This window comes from Eriocheir sinensis, chromosome 33 (genome assembly GCF_024679095.1).
Source record: "Eriocheir sinensis breed Jianghai 21 chromosome 33, ASM2467909v1, whole genome shotgun sequence".
NCBI lineage: Eukaryota > Metazoa > Arthropoda > Malacostraca > Decapoda > Varunidae > Eriocheir > Eriocheir sinensis.
This window is the reverse complement of record NC_066541.1, coordinates 17,230,053-17,244,220: the sequence shown is the minus strand read 5'-3', so window position 1 is coordinate 17,244,220 and position 14,168 is coordinate 17,230,053. Positions and strand designations below refer to the sequence as shown.

Below are 14,168 nucleotides of genomic sequence, written 5' to 3'. Positions count from 1 at the left end.
TCTATACCGCTGGCCCCGCCCAGACAGCACAATGCATACGCTCTCCTTTAGAGCTGACTAGAGTGGCCCTGTAGTGTAATGTGTGACCCGAGCAGTCTGTCTCTCGACTACTATGGCAGATAAATACTTGGAATGAATTAGAAGTGGTGAGGATCACACGAGTGTTGTTCAGACCCCTTCCTTCCTTCCTGAAGGATTTTGTCCCTCCGCGGAGGGACATCCTTTGTCGGGTGATGGCCCATGAAGAGGGAGCCGACGTGCCTCGATGTCAGACCTCGTATACTCCAACTAGGTACACACACACACACACACACACACACACACACACACACACACACACACACACACACACACACACACACACACACACACACACACACACACAACACGCACGTGTGTATGTGTGCCACTTTCAGCTAGTCAACGTGTTTAAGTGAGCGGAGCCAGCGGGTGGATGGGACAGCTCACAAGCTGTCGGTGCAAGGAAAACTCTGCGACCAGATGGTAAAATTTCCCGCTACGAAGGCATGCTGAGGATATACAATGATAATGAGATAAAATAAAATTAACACATCCGCACCTATGTACCTCCATGACCCATCATGAATCAGCAGCGCATGGCGAGTATCACGGAGGTAGGAAGGTGGAGAGCCGGGAGTCGCGCCTAATGTACTCATCTGAAGCCCGACTTCTCCATCCTTGCCACCTCCATGACTAGTATCCTTTTGAGGTCATACTATTTTGCTAGTGTGTGTGTGTGTGTGTGTGTGTGTGTGTGTGTGTGTGTGTGTGTGTGTGTGTGTGTGTGTGTGTGTGTGTGTGTGTGTGTCCAGTTCTACACCTCATGAATCTCATCCTTTATTCCCGTTACCTATATCTTTAATTTTACTTTGCTTATGATAGAAATATCACATTATTCATCGTTATTCATCTTCGAATTTGAGCTCAACATATTTTCCCTCAAAGTAATGGGTATGTGGCCTTCAGCTCCCTTCTCGTATCACCTGTCTTAGTATGCCGCCCTTGTCACATGCGTAGCTTCTAATAGCGTTACTATTTTTCTCACCGTCACCCTTATGAAGCAAGCTGAGTCCGGTATTTCCTTCTAGGTAAAGTCCGTACAGCTGTCAGTCCCTTGCCTAACTGCTTTTCAGTACCGCTCGTATCATGTAGTTCCCTTTGTCGTCAAACCCAGACGTCACTTTGCAGTCTGGTGGTCCCTGGGGCTCTGTGCCGGCCATGACACGTTGGCTGAACGAAGACTTGTAAGCGTCGCTGGAGGCAGACCGAGCCGCTGAAGATAGCATGCCCAGTACTCGTCCGAGGAAAAACTCGAGTACGAGGAGCAGCACCCCAGACCCGCTGCCGAGGAGGAGGGTGAGGAAGGCTCCCTGAAGGTGGTTTAGGCTCAGCACCACCTGGAGACGGAAGGAGGAAGGAACAGCTGGTGATTTTTGCAGATTATAGAGTCAAGTCTGATGAGTGAAAAAGATGGTTGAGAAACTCAGATAGTATATTGTAGCCCGCCGTATTCTCAAGCGGTTATAGATGATGGGTTGTTCGCCTTGCTGAACAAAATTATGATTTATCTTATTTTTGTTTTTTTCGTCGTCGTTATTTTGTTTTGTTTTGCTCTCAGATTGTTTTGTTGTCAGAAGCATGAAACTTAGACTCCTTTGACAGCATATACTAAGGAGGATGTACTCGTTGTCTTTGACACTTTACAGGAGTTTGCAAGCAAGCGCCAAGGTATCCTAATAAGTATATAGTGAAGCGATCACTTTAACTTCCCAAGACTTCACACACGACGCGTCCACTCACCGTGCCGTCGCTCTGCTTCGCCGCCGCCTCGACCTTCTCTTTTTTCTTCTCCTGTGGCGTTTTCTTGTCTTGCAGCTCCTTCAGGTATATGGAGTAGAGGTCCTTCAGCCACTTGTCTATGAGTCCCGCCTGCAGACAGTGCGCCATCACGCCATCGAAAGTTTTCCTGTAGGGGGCGCCCTGCGGAGAGAACACAGTTAGTGGCCGTATCTTTTTTTTTTTTACAACAAAAGACGGCTCACGGGCAACAAAAAGAGTGTAGAAAAAAAGCCCGCTACTCACTGCTTCCATAATAGACAAAAGTAAAGAGTGCCCAAAAGAGAGGTCAATTTCGGGTGGAGAAGTGTCTTGATACACTCTTCCTGAATGCATCGCTAACCCTCGGTTTTGAATCTTATACGTTATTTAAAGGCATAAATTGTGCAAGAGCCAGTTCAAAAAAAGCTCAAAACTATTGATCAATGTTTGGTACACCTCTGCATCCAGAGCCATTGTTAGGTCATGAGTGACCGACCTTGTTAGACAATCATTATTACGCAAATCACTCTTGCAGAAATGAACAAATAATGAGATATGTAGTTGAGTAAACATGAATACAGGTAATTGATAAACCCATACAGATAGATAGATAGATAAGCTCACAGTGCCCAGCCCCACTCACACTACCCGCCGCGCACGCTCTCTCCACCCTCCGCACAGTGACCCAGGACCGCACACCCACCAAGGATCCTAAACCCACCTTCGGGAACGACCACGCGTAGCCCCCGGGGAAGAACTCCTCGGCCGCCACGTGCAGGTCCGTCTCCCCGTTGGCGTTGGTGTACTGGGTGCCCACGATGATGTTCAGGTTGCTTTTGAAGTAGATGTAGGCGTACTTCCCCTTCTGCACCATGGCCATGCTCTCCTCGGACGACAGGAACGACATCTCCTGGAACATCTTCTTGTAGAGCGGCACGGTGGAGGTGGAGAACAGCTGGTACTCGGAGCCCTGCGGTGGGAAGGCCTTGAGTTGGTACACACGCCCTCAGAATAACTCGAGCAACAGTTTACTGCGTTTTTTGCTTTTTTTTTTTTACGGTCTGTTTATTTATTTCGCCTCAGTAATAATGATAGTCTAACTAAAGCATCGTTCATACGTTAACTTTGTGGGGAAACTCGTCGACTCGATCTCGCCCTAGCCTGCTGCTGCCTCACCCACCTTGGCGTCGATCATCCCGTAGTCGAGGTTCGATCTGATGAGCTGCTGCAGCGTGTCGAGGGTCGGGGGCACGAAGGGCACCGCGAGGGCCGCAGTCAGGGAGGTCTTGTAGTAGGTGGTGAGGAGCAGCCCGTACAGCACCCAGAACCCGAGGAACACCTGAGGGCGGGCGAGGTATAAGTATGAATAGGCCAAATCCGCACAGCCTTCGGGAATTACTAGTGCAGGACGTCTGTCTGATGTAAGTGTACTCCGTCCTGCTCCAGCCAATGTTAGTATTCCTTCTCTCCACCGGACTCTGTCTTTTCTGACCGCTCCTATAATTTCTGATTACCACTTTTTAAACACGGCCTCCATCCGTTGGGCGTTGTGGTGTGAGAGGCACGTTCTCTTCTCACGAGGCATTAAATAAGTAGGGTCACCTGAGTCAAGGGTCGGCACCGCCCAGTGACCAAGCGTACGTGACCTCGCAGTGTGCCTTAAACGCTTCAATCACATTTTTTACAGCATAAACTCTTGCTTAAAATATGATACATAACACAAAACTATACAAGAAAGAAACTATCTAGTCACCCCTGAAGGAAAAGATTTTCTCTTCGTGTTCACAGAGTTTGTTTGAGGACAACTTAGGAAGTTCATGCCAGCGAGCGTCGACTGATCGAACTACGACACTTATTAGATTGTGTTACGCTTTTAGGTATATGAATACTAAGTAACGGGGAGCATACACCAGAAGGTGCGTCGCTTCACTCACCCACCGCCTCCACCCCCGACGGTCCCTGGAGCACGCCTCCGTGCATCCTCCTTTCCCATCTCATATGAAAATGAATACGTCTTTGAAATATAGATATAATAAATATAAACACACACACACACACACACACACACAGCGGATAGCCAAGGCCGAGGAAGTAAATAATGGTAATAATGACAGTACCCGGCCAGCGGAGAGCCAGGGGATGGTGAAGAGGGACTGGCCGAGGAAGGAGCCGAAGACGTGGATGAAGGCTCGCGAGGGTGCCATGCCTGAGGTGCCGAGGACGGTCTGTATGCGGAAGATGATGTAGTAGAGGAACACCGAGCCCACGATGGACAGCAGGGCGAGAATCCACACCCCGCCTGGAGGGAAGGGGACACGCAGACAGTTAGCGTAGTGATGGGTGGAGGAAAGGTGTAGGAAGCGAGCGTCATGGAAAAGGAACAAAGGATGAGAATTACTGTTTTATTGTTTTTCGGCCATTGTGGGGTTAGTTTTTTGAAGGGTGCTAATTGAAAAAATGTACAGCAGTATGTTGATATTAGTAGTAGCGATATTCAACTGGCTAGTATATTTCTTTTCTTTGTTTTTTCCTTTTTATTAATTTTCTCTTTCATCCCTCTCATTTACTGCTCGTTTCAATTCACTCAAGTTCATCCCTCAAGTAAAACACGACAAAAAAAAAGTCAATCCTGTCACTCCGAATGTAACAGTAATTTCTTATGATACTTTTTTCTTCTTCTTTCCTTGTGTGTGTGTGTGTGTGTGTGTGTGTGTGTGTGTGTTACCTTGACGAAAAAACATGTAAGAAACAAAACAAGCAATAAAAGATAAGAGGAAGGGAAGACGTATGAGCTGTCAAGCCGCCTGTATCACCTGTTTTATAGATGGTATTGTCACAAACATGCATCAAAAGCACTAAAAAAATACCTAAGCCTCGGTAATCACATCTTAGCATGCTTATGGCGCGTTGTTACTATCATACACGAGGCAATCTTCACACACTCTCACACACACACACAAAGGAATGCAAGGTGTACCGAGTCATTTCAATTTAGTCCGCATGCCTCTTTGCCTTCATCAGATCTCTCGTGACAGCTGTTATCATCACTACCACCGCCCTGTGACGTGACTCATTTCCACCGGTATGCGACGTTTATCACGCGAGGAAAGAATCGTTAATCAGAACAGCTCAAGCAAGGAGAAGTACAGGAGAGGCACGAAGCAAAATGGTTCAAAGGGAGAGAGAGAAAATGATGCAAAAAAAAAAAAAAAAAAAAAAATTGATCTCTAAAAAATAAACTGAAACTGCTGCAAAATAATAATACAAACGTGATTAATTGATGTTTTTCCCCAGTGCGAGGACGAACGAAAGAGAGAAAAAGGTAGGAATAGGAGGAGAAAGACGTAGTAGAAGTAATAAAAAAGGAAAGAAAAGACGAAGAAGAAATGAGAAAAGCAGGATAAAAATGAGGAGTAAGGAGAGGAAAAAGAGAACGATCGAAGAGGGAAAGAAAAAGAGAAAATAAGGAGAAACAGGAGGATTAATAAGAGTAAAAGGAAAAATAAAAGAGGCAGACGTGAATGAAAAATTAATGTTGGGAGAGAGAATCCTCCTTACGTTATTATTACACTTTTATGTCTCTTAGTTGTTGAAAAAAATGTCCGTGAAATGTGTGTGTGAGAAGAAGCAGGAGGAGGAGGAGCAGGAGGAGGAGGTGGACCAATAGGAAGAAGGAGAACTATTGTCTGTTCACGGAGCCTGTTCATCTGGCGCATAGAGGTTTTGCAGCTGACGTCATTAGTTGGGGTGCGGGGGTAGCGCGGGCCTGCACGGTCATCTTGGTGGTCAGTGGTGGTAGTCACTTATCAAACACACACACACACACACACACACACACTCATACACATCCCGTCAATTTAATTTTCTTTCCTTTTTTTTCTTTCTCTCTTTTTTTTAATCTATTTTCTTCTTCTAAATTTATCATTCTTTATTTATTTTTTTGTTTCTCTTCCTGTATCCTTTTCTTTGTCATTCTTTTTTTTTCCTCTTTATTTTCTCCTTTAAATATCTTCATTCTTCTATCTATTTATCATTTTCTCTTCTGGCTATTATTCTTTTTATCTTTTCTTCCTTCCTCTCTCTTTTTTTCTTATATATGTAATTTTTTCTACTCTCTTTTATTTTTCATCATTCTCTCCCTTCACTCTCTTTGCTCGATTCTGCCTTCCGATGTACCAAGCATGTGTATCCACGCTTGTTTACGCGTCCTTGGGTAACTCAGGTGTGTAATGAAGGGTGTGAATTATTAGCAAGGCGAGGTGCAGGTGACGTATGGCATGTTGCATCGGCTCGCTCATTGTCTTATGGTAGGGTAAATTTACGGTTGTGTTTTGGTCAATAGTATAGTTGTAATTCTCGTCTGTATTCTGTTCATGTCGAGTTTACAGTGCGCTTGTTTGTTGGGGTGAGTTTACAAGTGCTTGACTCATGTATTCTCCTCCTCCTTCTCCTCCTCCTCCTCTTCCTTTCCTTTCGGCTAACTACCTCTTCCTTCCTCTCTAGTTCTCTCTCACTCTTTCTTTCTCTCCTCTCGTATGGTTGTCTTTCTTATAACCACTCTAATTCCGTTCCATATTTTCTTTTCTCTGTCCCTACTACTACTACTACTACTACTACTACTACTACTACTACTACTACTTCTACTACTATTACTACTACTACTACTACAGCACGCACAGGGCCAGACACTTACTGCTAAAGGGCTTGATCAGTTTTAGCCACAGCGGGTCTGGGCGGCTCTTGGCGGTGACGAAGCTGAGCGGGTCGTTGTAGTAAACCCTCGTGAAGTCAACGCTGAGGAGCCGTTCCAGCGTGAGGGACAGGACGAGGGAGAAATTGGCACGGCGGAACTCAACGTCACCGACCACACCGACCCAGTGGCCCTGCGTGGAGATTGTTTTTATTATTATTGAGATACATGAAAGGGCATCAGGGGGGAAAATGTTATAAGTCCGTATTCTTAAATGTATCGCCTGTTTGAGAAGCCTCTCATAGAAGTTGCTGGGATTTTCATGAACTGTTTTGTGACCCGAATGATAGTTTTGCCCAATTTCTGAACCTTGAACGAGAAAATCATCCATGAAAATCCGGTGACCTTGGGAAATGGTCGTAATGGGAGCTTGATACGTTTAAGAATATGGACCACAGACCCAAACAGAATGTCCTGGACGAGCAGACATAGATATTAAAAGGTAACAGAAACAGTGGCGGTAAAGTAAGGAAAGGAATATAAATGGGGTGTGATGGAGAGGACAAAAACAATACCAGACGAGTTAAGAGATGGATGTCGGTCAGACCCTCAGCTTTTAACCTATCAGTGTCAACAAGAGAAGCAATTTAATCTGGCGTGATGGAGTACGAAGTGAGGCGAAGCTTATAAACTAAACAAGATCAATGACTCAGACTGGCACTCAAATAGACAGCGAGTAACTTTCATAAGTCTGGGTTGTGCCATGTCAACAAATGGCTGCCAGATTGAGTTAATGGACTAATTTGCCTAGACTCGTGTCCCAGATGAATAATTACGGGAAGAAGAATTTTTATACGCTCCGGAATGAAAGGAAAGAGCATTAGTTTTCTCTTCCATTGCCCAGCCCGACGTGAAAAAATTATAGCAGGGAGGTTTAGTTATGATGTTGCCTCGTGTCCAGACTTAATACAAAGTTACCGGAGGGAGAGTATTTTATCCTCCAGAAAGAAAGAAAAAAAGAGTACTGATTAATTTTCTTATTAATTTTCCCTCACATCGCTCAACCCAACGAAAAAAAAAAAAAGTAGAATATAGGTTTATATATGTTGCTGATTCCAGACAAATAGTTACCGAAAGAAGAGTATTTTGTTCTCCAGAAAGAAAAGAAAAGAGTACTGATTAATTTCCATCTTCATACATCGATCACTCAACCCAACAAGAAAATAACAGAATGGAAGCTTATTTATGACGCCGACCCGTGTCCAAACTTCCGACAGAACAATCTTGACGCGATGGTATTTATTTCGCTACTGTTGACGTGTCGCCGAGTTTCTCCGTCTCTTAATCATCCAGACCGGGCAGCCGAGGCGTCGAGGGGCGGCAGCGGAGGGAGATTCATTGGCTGGCGGCGGCAGGGACGGACGGCGGGTGGCGGCGGCGGGGACAGAGTTATGGGAGAGACCGAGGACCGCTAAGAGGGGGGGGAGGGCGGGGGGAGTCCTGAGTTGTTTTCTTGATTCATGGAAATGTTTAATGCACGGTCTCCCTTGTTGACTTACCGTGACCTCTCTTACATATTTTTTCTTGTTTTTTGTAGTTTCTTTTTTTTTTCGTGTGTGTGTGCGTCGTAGGGTAACTTACTGGATAGGTGATGTAGGTTAATGACTTACCAGGCTGACATACAAACGCAAGTCATAGTTGGTGAATTAATGAAGTGGAATGAGGCGTGGTGAAGGTGTTGATGGTAGTAAAGATGGTGCTGCCTATAAATATACAAACACACACAGAGACAGACACAGACAGACACAGAGACAGACATACAGGTAAACACGTAAATACACACTCATACACATAATTGTCACCCTACAGCTTCATACTCTATCGGGCAGGGTACAGTACAGGTTGGCGATCTCGAGTCCAGCACGTGACCAGACCACCCCCCCCTCCCCCCCCCCCCCCTCGGTGAACCATACACACACGTAATAACTAAGCGCAAAATATAATTCATGAGCTGTGACTCCCTGATGACGAGCGACAGGCAAGGTTGCGTGTGCCGAGGACCCACGCGCCGCCCTCCTCGTGAAAGAGAATGAAGCGTTCGAAGTAACAGATAACTATCTGCATAATTGCCGCCCCTCGCCCGGCCCAGCGCCTTCCCCTTTACGCGACTCGGGACAAAAGAAGTGAGGACAAAATAGGTATATCATCACGCGAATCAAACGTATTATTGATGTATATAGGTATTCCTCATGTGTTTATTGGGTACTTTCTCTCTCTCTCTCTCTCTCTCTCTCTCTCTCTCTCTCTCTCTCTCTCTCTCTCTCTCTCTCTCTCTCTCTCTCTCTCTCTCTCTCTCTCTCTCTCTCTCTCTGTGTGTGTGTGTGTGTGTGTGTGTGTGTGTGTGTGTGAGAGAGAGAGAGAGAGAGAGGAACAGAGTGGATGGAAGAAGTGTAGGAAAAGAGAAAAGAATGAAAAAACAAAGAGAAGTGAAAATAAAAGAAAGTAAAAATGAAGTGGGTAAGAAAAGGAAAAAAGAAAATAAGTGAAAGGGAATAAATTAGATACAAAATGAAAATAAAAAAGAGACAAAGGAGAGGTAATGTCCCACTAAATTACGTTATTCACAGAAGAAATCCGTACAACCTCGAGTATGGTGACTACGCGTTATGTAGGCCTCGGTTTGGGACATTGCGTAAAGGCCATTGAACTCTACAACTAACCAAACAAATAACTATCTAATTGAATACCTACTTACCAACCTACCTACCTTACTAACTGACTGACTAACCGACTGACTGACTGACTGACTGACTAACTAACTAACTAACTAACTAACTGACTGACTGACTGACTGACTGACTGACTGACTGACTGACTAACTAACTAACTAACTGACTGACTGACTGACTGACTGACTGACTGACTGACTGACTAACTAACTAACTAACTAACTGACTGACTGACTGACTGACTAACTAACTAACTAACTAACTAACTAACTAACTAACTAACTAACTGACTGACTGACTGACTGACTAACTGACTGACTAACAAACTAATTAACTAACTAACTCCCTAACTCACTCTCACCCTCATTCACTCCCTCCCTCCCTCACTAAATAACTCCCTCCCTCACTCACTCACTCACTCAATCACTCACTCACCCACTCACTCACTCACTCACTCACTCACTCCCTGACCCCCTGCGACCCTCTGTACTCACGTCCTCGCGCATGTATCCCCACAGGCCGTCCTCGGGCATCACCAGCTCGTAGGTAAAGTTGAGCTTGTCGGCGATCACCTCGAGGATGAACACGTCAAGGGAAGGCTTCGGGATCACCACCCTCGAGTCCTTCACCTTCTCGTAGTCGGTGAAGGGGCGGAAGTCCAGCGTCACCCCCCTTAGCTTCGTCCCGTAAAAGTTGCTCATCTGCTGCGGGAAGACGTCGCGGTCGTTGGTGAATCCCTTGCCCTTGACCCACCTGGTGACGGGGTGGATCTGCGCTGAGCCTGACGGGTGGAAGAGCTGGCGGGTCAAGACCTCGACGGTGGTGTTGGCGCCGCCGTGCTCCACTAAAGCCACCACGTTCTCTTCGTATACCAGTCGCTCGTCCAGGAGGAAGTCTTCAGCCGCGATCTCGTTGGGGAAGCGGGCGATGAAGTAGCGCGTGAGCTGCGTGTTGGAGGCGTCTGTGAGGACCGGGTACAGGCTGGGCTCAGGGGGACGCGTCATGAGGAAGGTGATGCAGGCGAACAGCATGACTCGCTCCGTGTTCTTGTTGATGTAGTCGATGGTCGCCGAGGCCTCGCCGGTGCTGGGGTCGAGGGTGAGGTGTGTGTGGCTCCAGGGACGCTGCTGCAGCCCCTCCTCGCTCACCACCACCCACAGGCACTTGGGCGTGTATCTGGCGGCCAGCAGAAACATCACACTCGCCAGATCCTCCCTAGTAGCACCCTCGCCCTCGGCAACGACTCGCGCGAAGCTCCCCAGGGCAGAGCTCTCGAGAAGGATCAAAACGAGGCAACAAACCATTGTCTTCTCACCCATCCTGAGGCGGCAGAGAAGAGCGTGAGGAGAGAGAAGAGCAGCGAGGTGAAGCCATACGTTGCCCGGAGCCGAGCGCAAACAAGAGTGATTGAAGAGGGAGGGAAAGGTCCTATATATCCCGCTGCCTTGAGCCGCCGAGACCCTGCCGCTTGCAATATTGAGGTGCAGTGCGCGTCCGCCGCCACACTGCCATGCGGGATTGATTAAGACGTTCTCCTTTGAGTCGCTGGAACGGTCTTGTCCTTCGAAGTGTGACACAAGACTTGCTCCCGTCCTCCACGCGGCTTCTTTAATCTGAAATCGAAGGAAGATAGAAACAGCAGAAAAAATGAGTCGAAGTAGCAAACTGTAGATTTAGAATAAATGTCATCATCATCATCATCATCATATTATTATTTTTATTATTTATACACCAGTCAGAGAAGAGTAAGCTTACACGATGCAAGAGAGAGATAAGGGGTGAGACACCAATGACAGAGGAATGTATGTGTGTTAGAGGCCTATTTACGCCTTAGGGATAAATACGCATAACTTTCGGCTTACATGTGTCGTCCTTTACCTCACATCACGAGGCAACACACAGACGAGGCTTACAAGAATACAGACAGAAAAAGAAAGGCGTGCCAGGTAGCCCAATACGTCATGGCTGTTACTGTGCATCATTGACGAGTATAGGAGTGAATGTTATTATTACCTCGGCTCCCTGAAATTTTGATCCCTCGCCGTTTGCTCCTAGCTAATCTTAGGTCTCGTTTCTTGTGCATCGTTAGACATTCAGGACGCAGGTGCAAGGAAGGAACATTGGTGTGATATTCCCTTTCAATAATCAGTATACTCGACGTTTATTGTGTTTTCTTAGGCATTCAGAACACAAGAGGAAGAATCATTAGTGTGATATTCTCTTTCGTTAAACATCATATCCAACGTTTATTGTGTCTCGTTATGCATTCAGGACACAGGTGGGACATTGGTGAACTTATTCCCTATTCCCTATTACCTATTTCCTATTCCCTACCCAACTCCTAGGTCACTTTCATTATATATCCTTACTCATTCAGGTCACAGACGGATCATTAGTGTGCTTATTCCCCTATTTTGGTGATTTCCTTACTCGTGTATATATATATATATATATATATATATATATATATATATATATATATATATATATATATATATATATATATATATATATATATATATATATATATATATATATATATATATATATATATATATATATATACATTCATACCTTTTTTATTGACGTAATTGAGACTGAACCTGACGTGATAAATTCTCCCTTTTTTATTTATTTCTTTGGGGATTTTTACTCGAATTTTCTCCCTCTGACTTGTATCTCCTCCTCTTCTTTTATTTTTTTCCATAGTCTTTGTTTTCTCTCTTGTCAGTATATCTCCAAGGCCTTTAACGCGTTTTTCCTTCCTCTCACTCGTATCTTCACACCTGTATTTCTTTAAGGCATTTTTACCCGTATTTTTCTCCTCTTACTTGTATCTCAACCTATTAATTTATTTTCATTCCCTTCGTTATCTCTCTTGTTGTTTATCTCCAAAAACTTTAACTCATATTTTCTTCCTCTTACTTGTATCTCTTCACCTGTTATTCTCTTAGGCATTTTTACCCGTATTTTTCTCCTCTTACTTGTGTCTCTATCTTTTTCCTTTCTTTTCTTTTCATACCCTTTGTCATCTCTCTTGTCAGTTTATCCCTAAGGCCCTTAACTCATATATTTTCTTCCCCTTACTTGTATCTCCTAACCAGTTTTTCTGTTAGGCCTTGTATCCGTATTTTATTCCTTTTACTTGTATCTCTACCTCTTTCCTTTCTTTTCTTTTCATACCCTTCGTTATCTCTCTTGTCAGTTTATCTCTAAGGCCTTGAACTCATATTTTCTTCCGCTTACTTGTATCTCCTAACCTGTTTTTCTTTCTTTTACGTCTTTTTACCCGTATTTTATTCCTCTTATATGTATCTATCCCCTCACCTTTACTTCTTTTCTTTCCACAGCCCACGTAACCACAAGACTCCAAAAAAGATGAACGACACCGCGAGCATGAACGAGAAGCGAGTCCTTCCATCATTTCTCAGCCGCTCTCGCCGCCTCCACCCTTCCTTACAGGCCCCGACGCCTCGCCCGCCCTCAAAAATGCATACCAGCACCTTCTCGTTTTCGCCGTACCGCCTGCCTCGCCTCATCCTCAGAACACACACGCGCGCACACACTCGCCGCCCCGCCCATCACGAGGACCAAGGCACTGATGAGGTATTTAGTAGCAATGAATTTAGCATCGAGCACCACAAGTGGAAGAAACATCTGCCTTACATCACCACAGGAAGACCAGGGTCCATATTCTTTAACGTATCGGTCTCCTATTACGACTATTTCCTAATGCCTCAGAGAAGCTTGACCGGGTTTCATGGGTGTTTTTTCCCGTTCAAGATGCAGAAGTCGTGTAAAACTATCACTAGGATCTCAAAACTGTCCATGAAAATCCCAGCAACTTCGACGAGAGGCTTTTCAGACAGGCGAACTGAGGTGCTGATGTGTTTAGATAAAAATACAGGCTCAGGGCAGTGACTAGGGATTTAGTAGCATTATATTTAGTATCGAACACCATAAGTAGGAGAAACATCTGCATTGAATCACTATAGGAAGACTGACCGAGCTTGTGCTGAGGTATCTGGACGAAGCAAATATTCAGCGAGTCTAGTAAATTAATGAGCATAAAGAATAGATATAAGTAGGAGTGATAAGTATGAATGATAAGTAACAATAACAAACACTTCTCCACCCGAAACTGACCTCTCTTTAGGCCATTCATATAGTATACTTTCTTATACAGGTCCAGTGAATACCAGGATTTTTCCCCCCCATTTATTTTTTCCCCTTGAGCTGCTTCCTTTACTGTAAAAAAATAATAATAATAAGTAATAATAACATAAAGTAAGGTAAGTAAAACATGCATCAGAGAGCAGTCGTTGTAGTAGTAGTAGTAGTAGTAGTAGTAGTAGTTGTAGTAGTTACCATTACATTCCAAGATTACGTTTTGAACACAATGCGAATAATAAAAGTTATCCCTTTTTGCCTTGTCAACGTTATATCCCAGGTAAACGTTACAAGCACTTCACTATTAAATTACACCTCCCTTGAGTAATTGCCTTCCTTAATTAACTTACAAGATAATGTTTTGCACAAGGAATAAACAAAGGAAAATTGTCTCTACTTACCTTGTTATGTGCACGTCATTAAAGCTCCGTCGAGTAATTGCAGTCTTCAGTATATACAGGTGTGCGGGAATGCATGCAGGTGAGAGTCGAGGTACCCTGAGGCAGGTGGCGGGTGACTACCGCACACGAGGCCTTCACTACGAGACGTCTTCCCACCACAGGCGAGTACACGCAAGCGCTCTGTTGTCCGCCTTAATTATGTAGGTAATATTCCTTCGCACGAGAGGGTTCCTGTCTTATGTCATGTCTCCTGGGGGGTGTATAACCATTCCCTCTATCACTACTGTCTTCACAATCACCATTAGCATTTCTAAGAGTCCCTTATTATAACTTGCGACT

General features: G+C 44.8%; 1 protein-coding gene across 1 annotated transcript; it reads right to left on the bottom strand.

The window, feature by feature from the left end:
* Positions 1-379: 379 nt before the first annotated feature.
* On the bottom strand, positions 380-13,941 carry LOC127006811 (glutamate receptor ionotropic, delta-2-like). The gene is made up of 8 exons (XM_050877156.1): positions 13,830-13,941; positions 9,753-10,871; positions 6,533-6,722; positions 3,957-4,138; positions 3,020-3,178; positions 2,561-2,809; positions 1,822-2,001; positions 380-1,418 (listed from the first exon to the last, which is right to left on the bottom strand). The coding sequence occupies exons 2-8, from the start codon at positions 10,575-10,577 to the stop codon at positions 1,140-1,142; spliced, it is 2,064 nt and encodes a 687-aa protein (XP_050733113.1). The 5' UTR covers positions 10,578-10,871; positions 13,830-13,941; the 3' UTR covers positions 380-1,139.
* Positions 13,942-14,168: the final 227 nt, after the last annotated feature.

Bases quoted from the DNA above. Each gene is read 5' to 3' on its own strand.
- LOC127006811 (XM_050877156.1), bottom strand. From the start codon at position 10,577: ATGGGTGAGAAGACAATGGTTTGTTGCCTCGTTTTGATCCTTCTCGAG. The intron at 6,723-9,752 runs GTGAGTACAGAG...ATCTCCACGCAG, and splicing joins GGGGATACATGCGCGAGGAC to GGCCACTGGGTCGGTGTGGT. The intron at 4,139-6,532 runs GTAAGTGTCTGG...CCTTCCCTCCAG, and splicing joins ACTGATCAAGCCCTTTAGCA to GCGGGGTGTGGATTCTCGCC.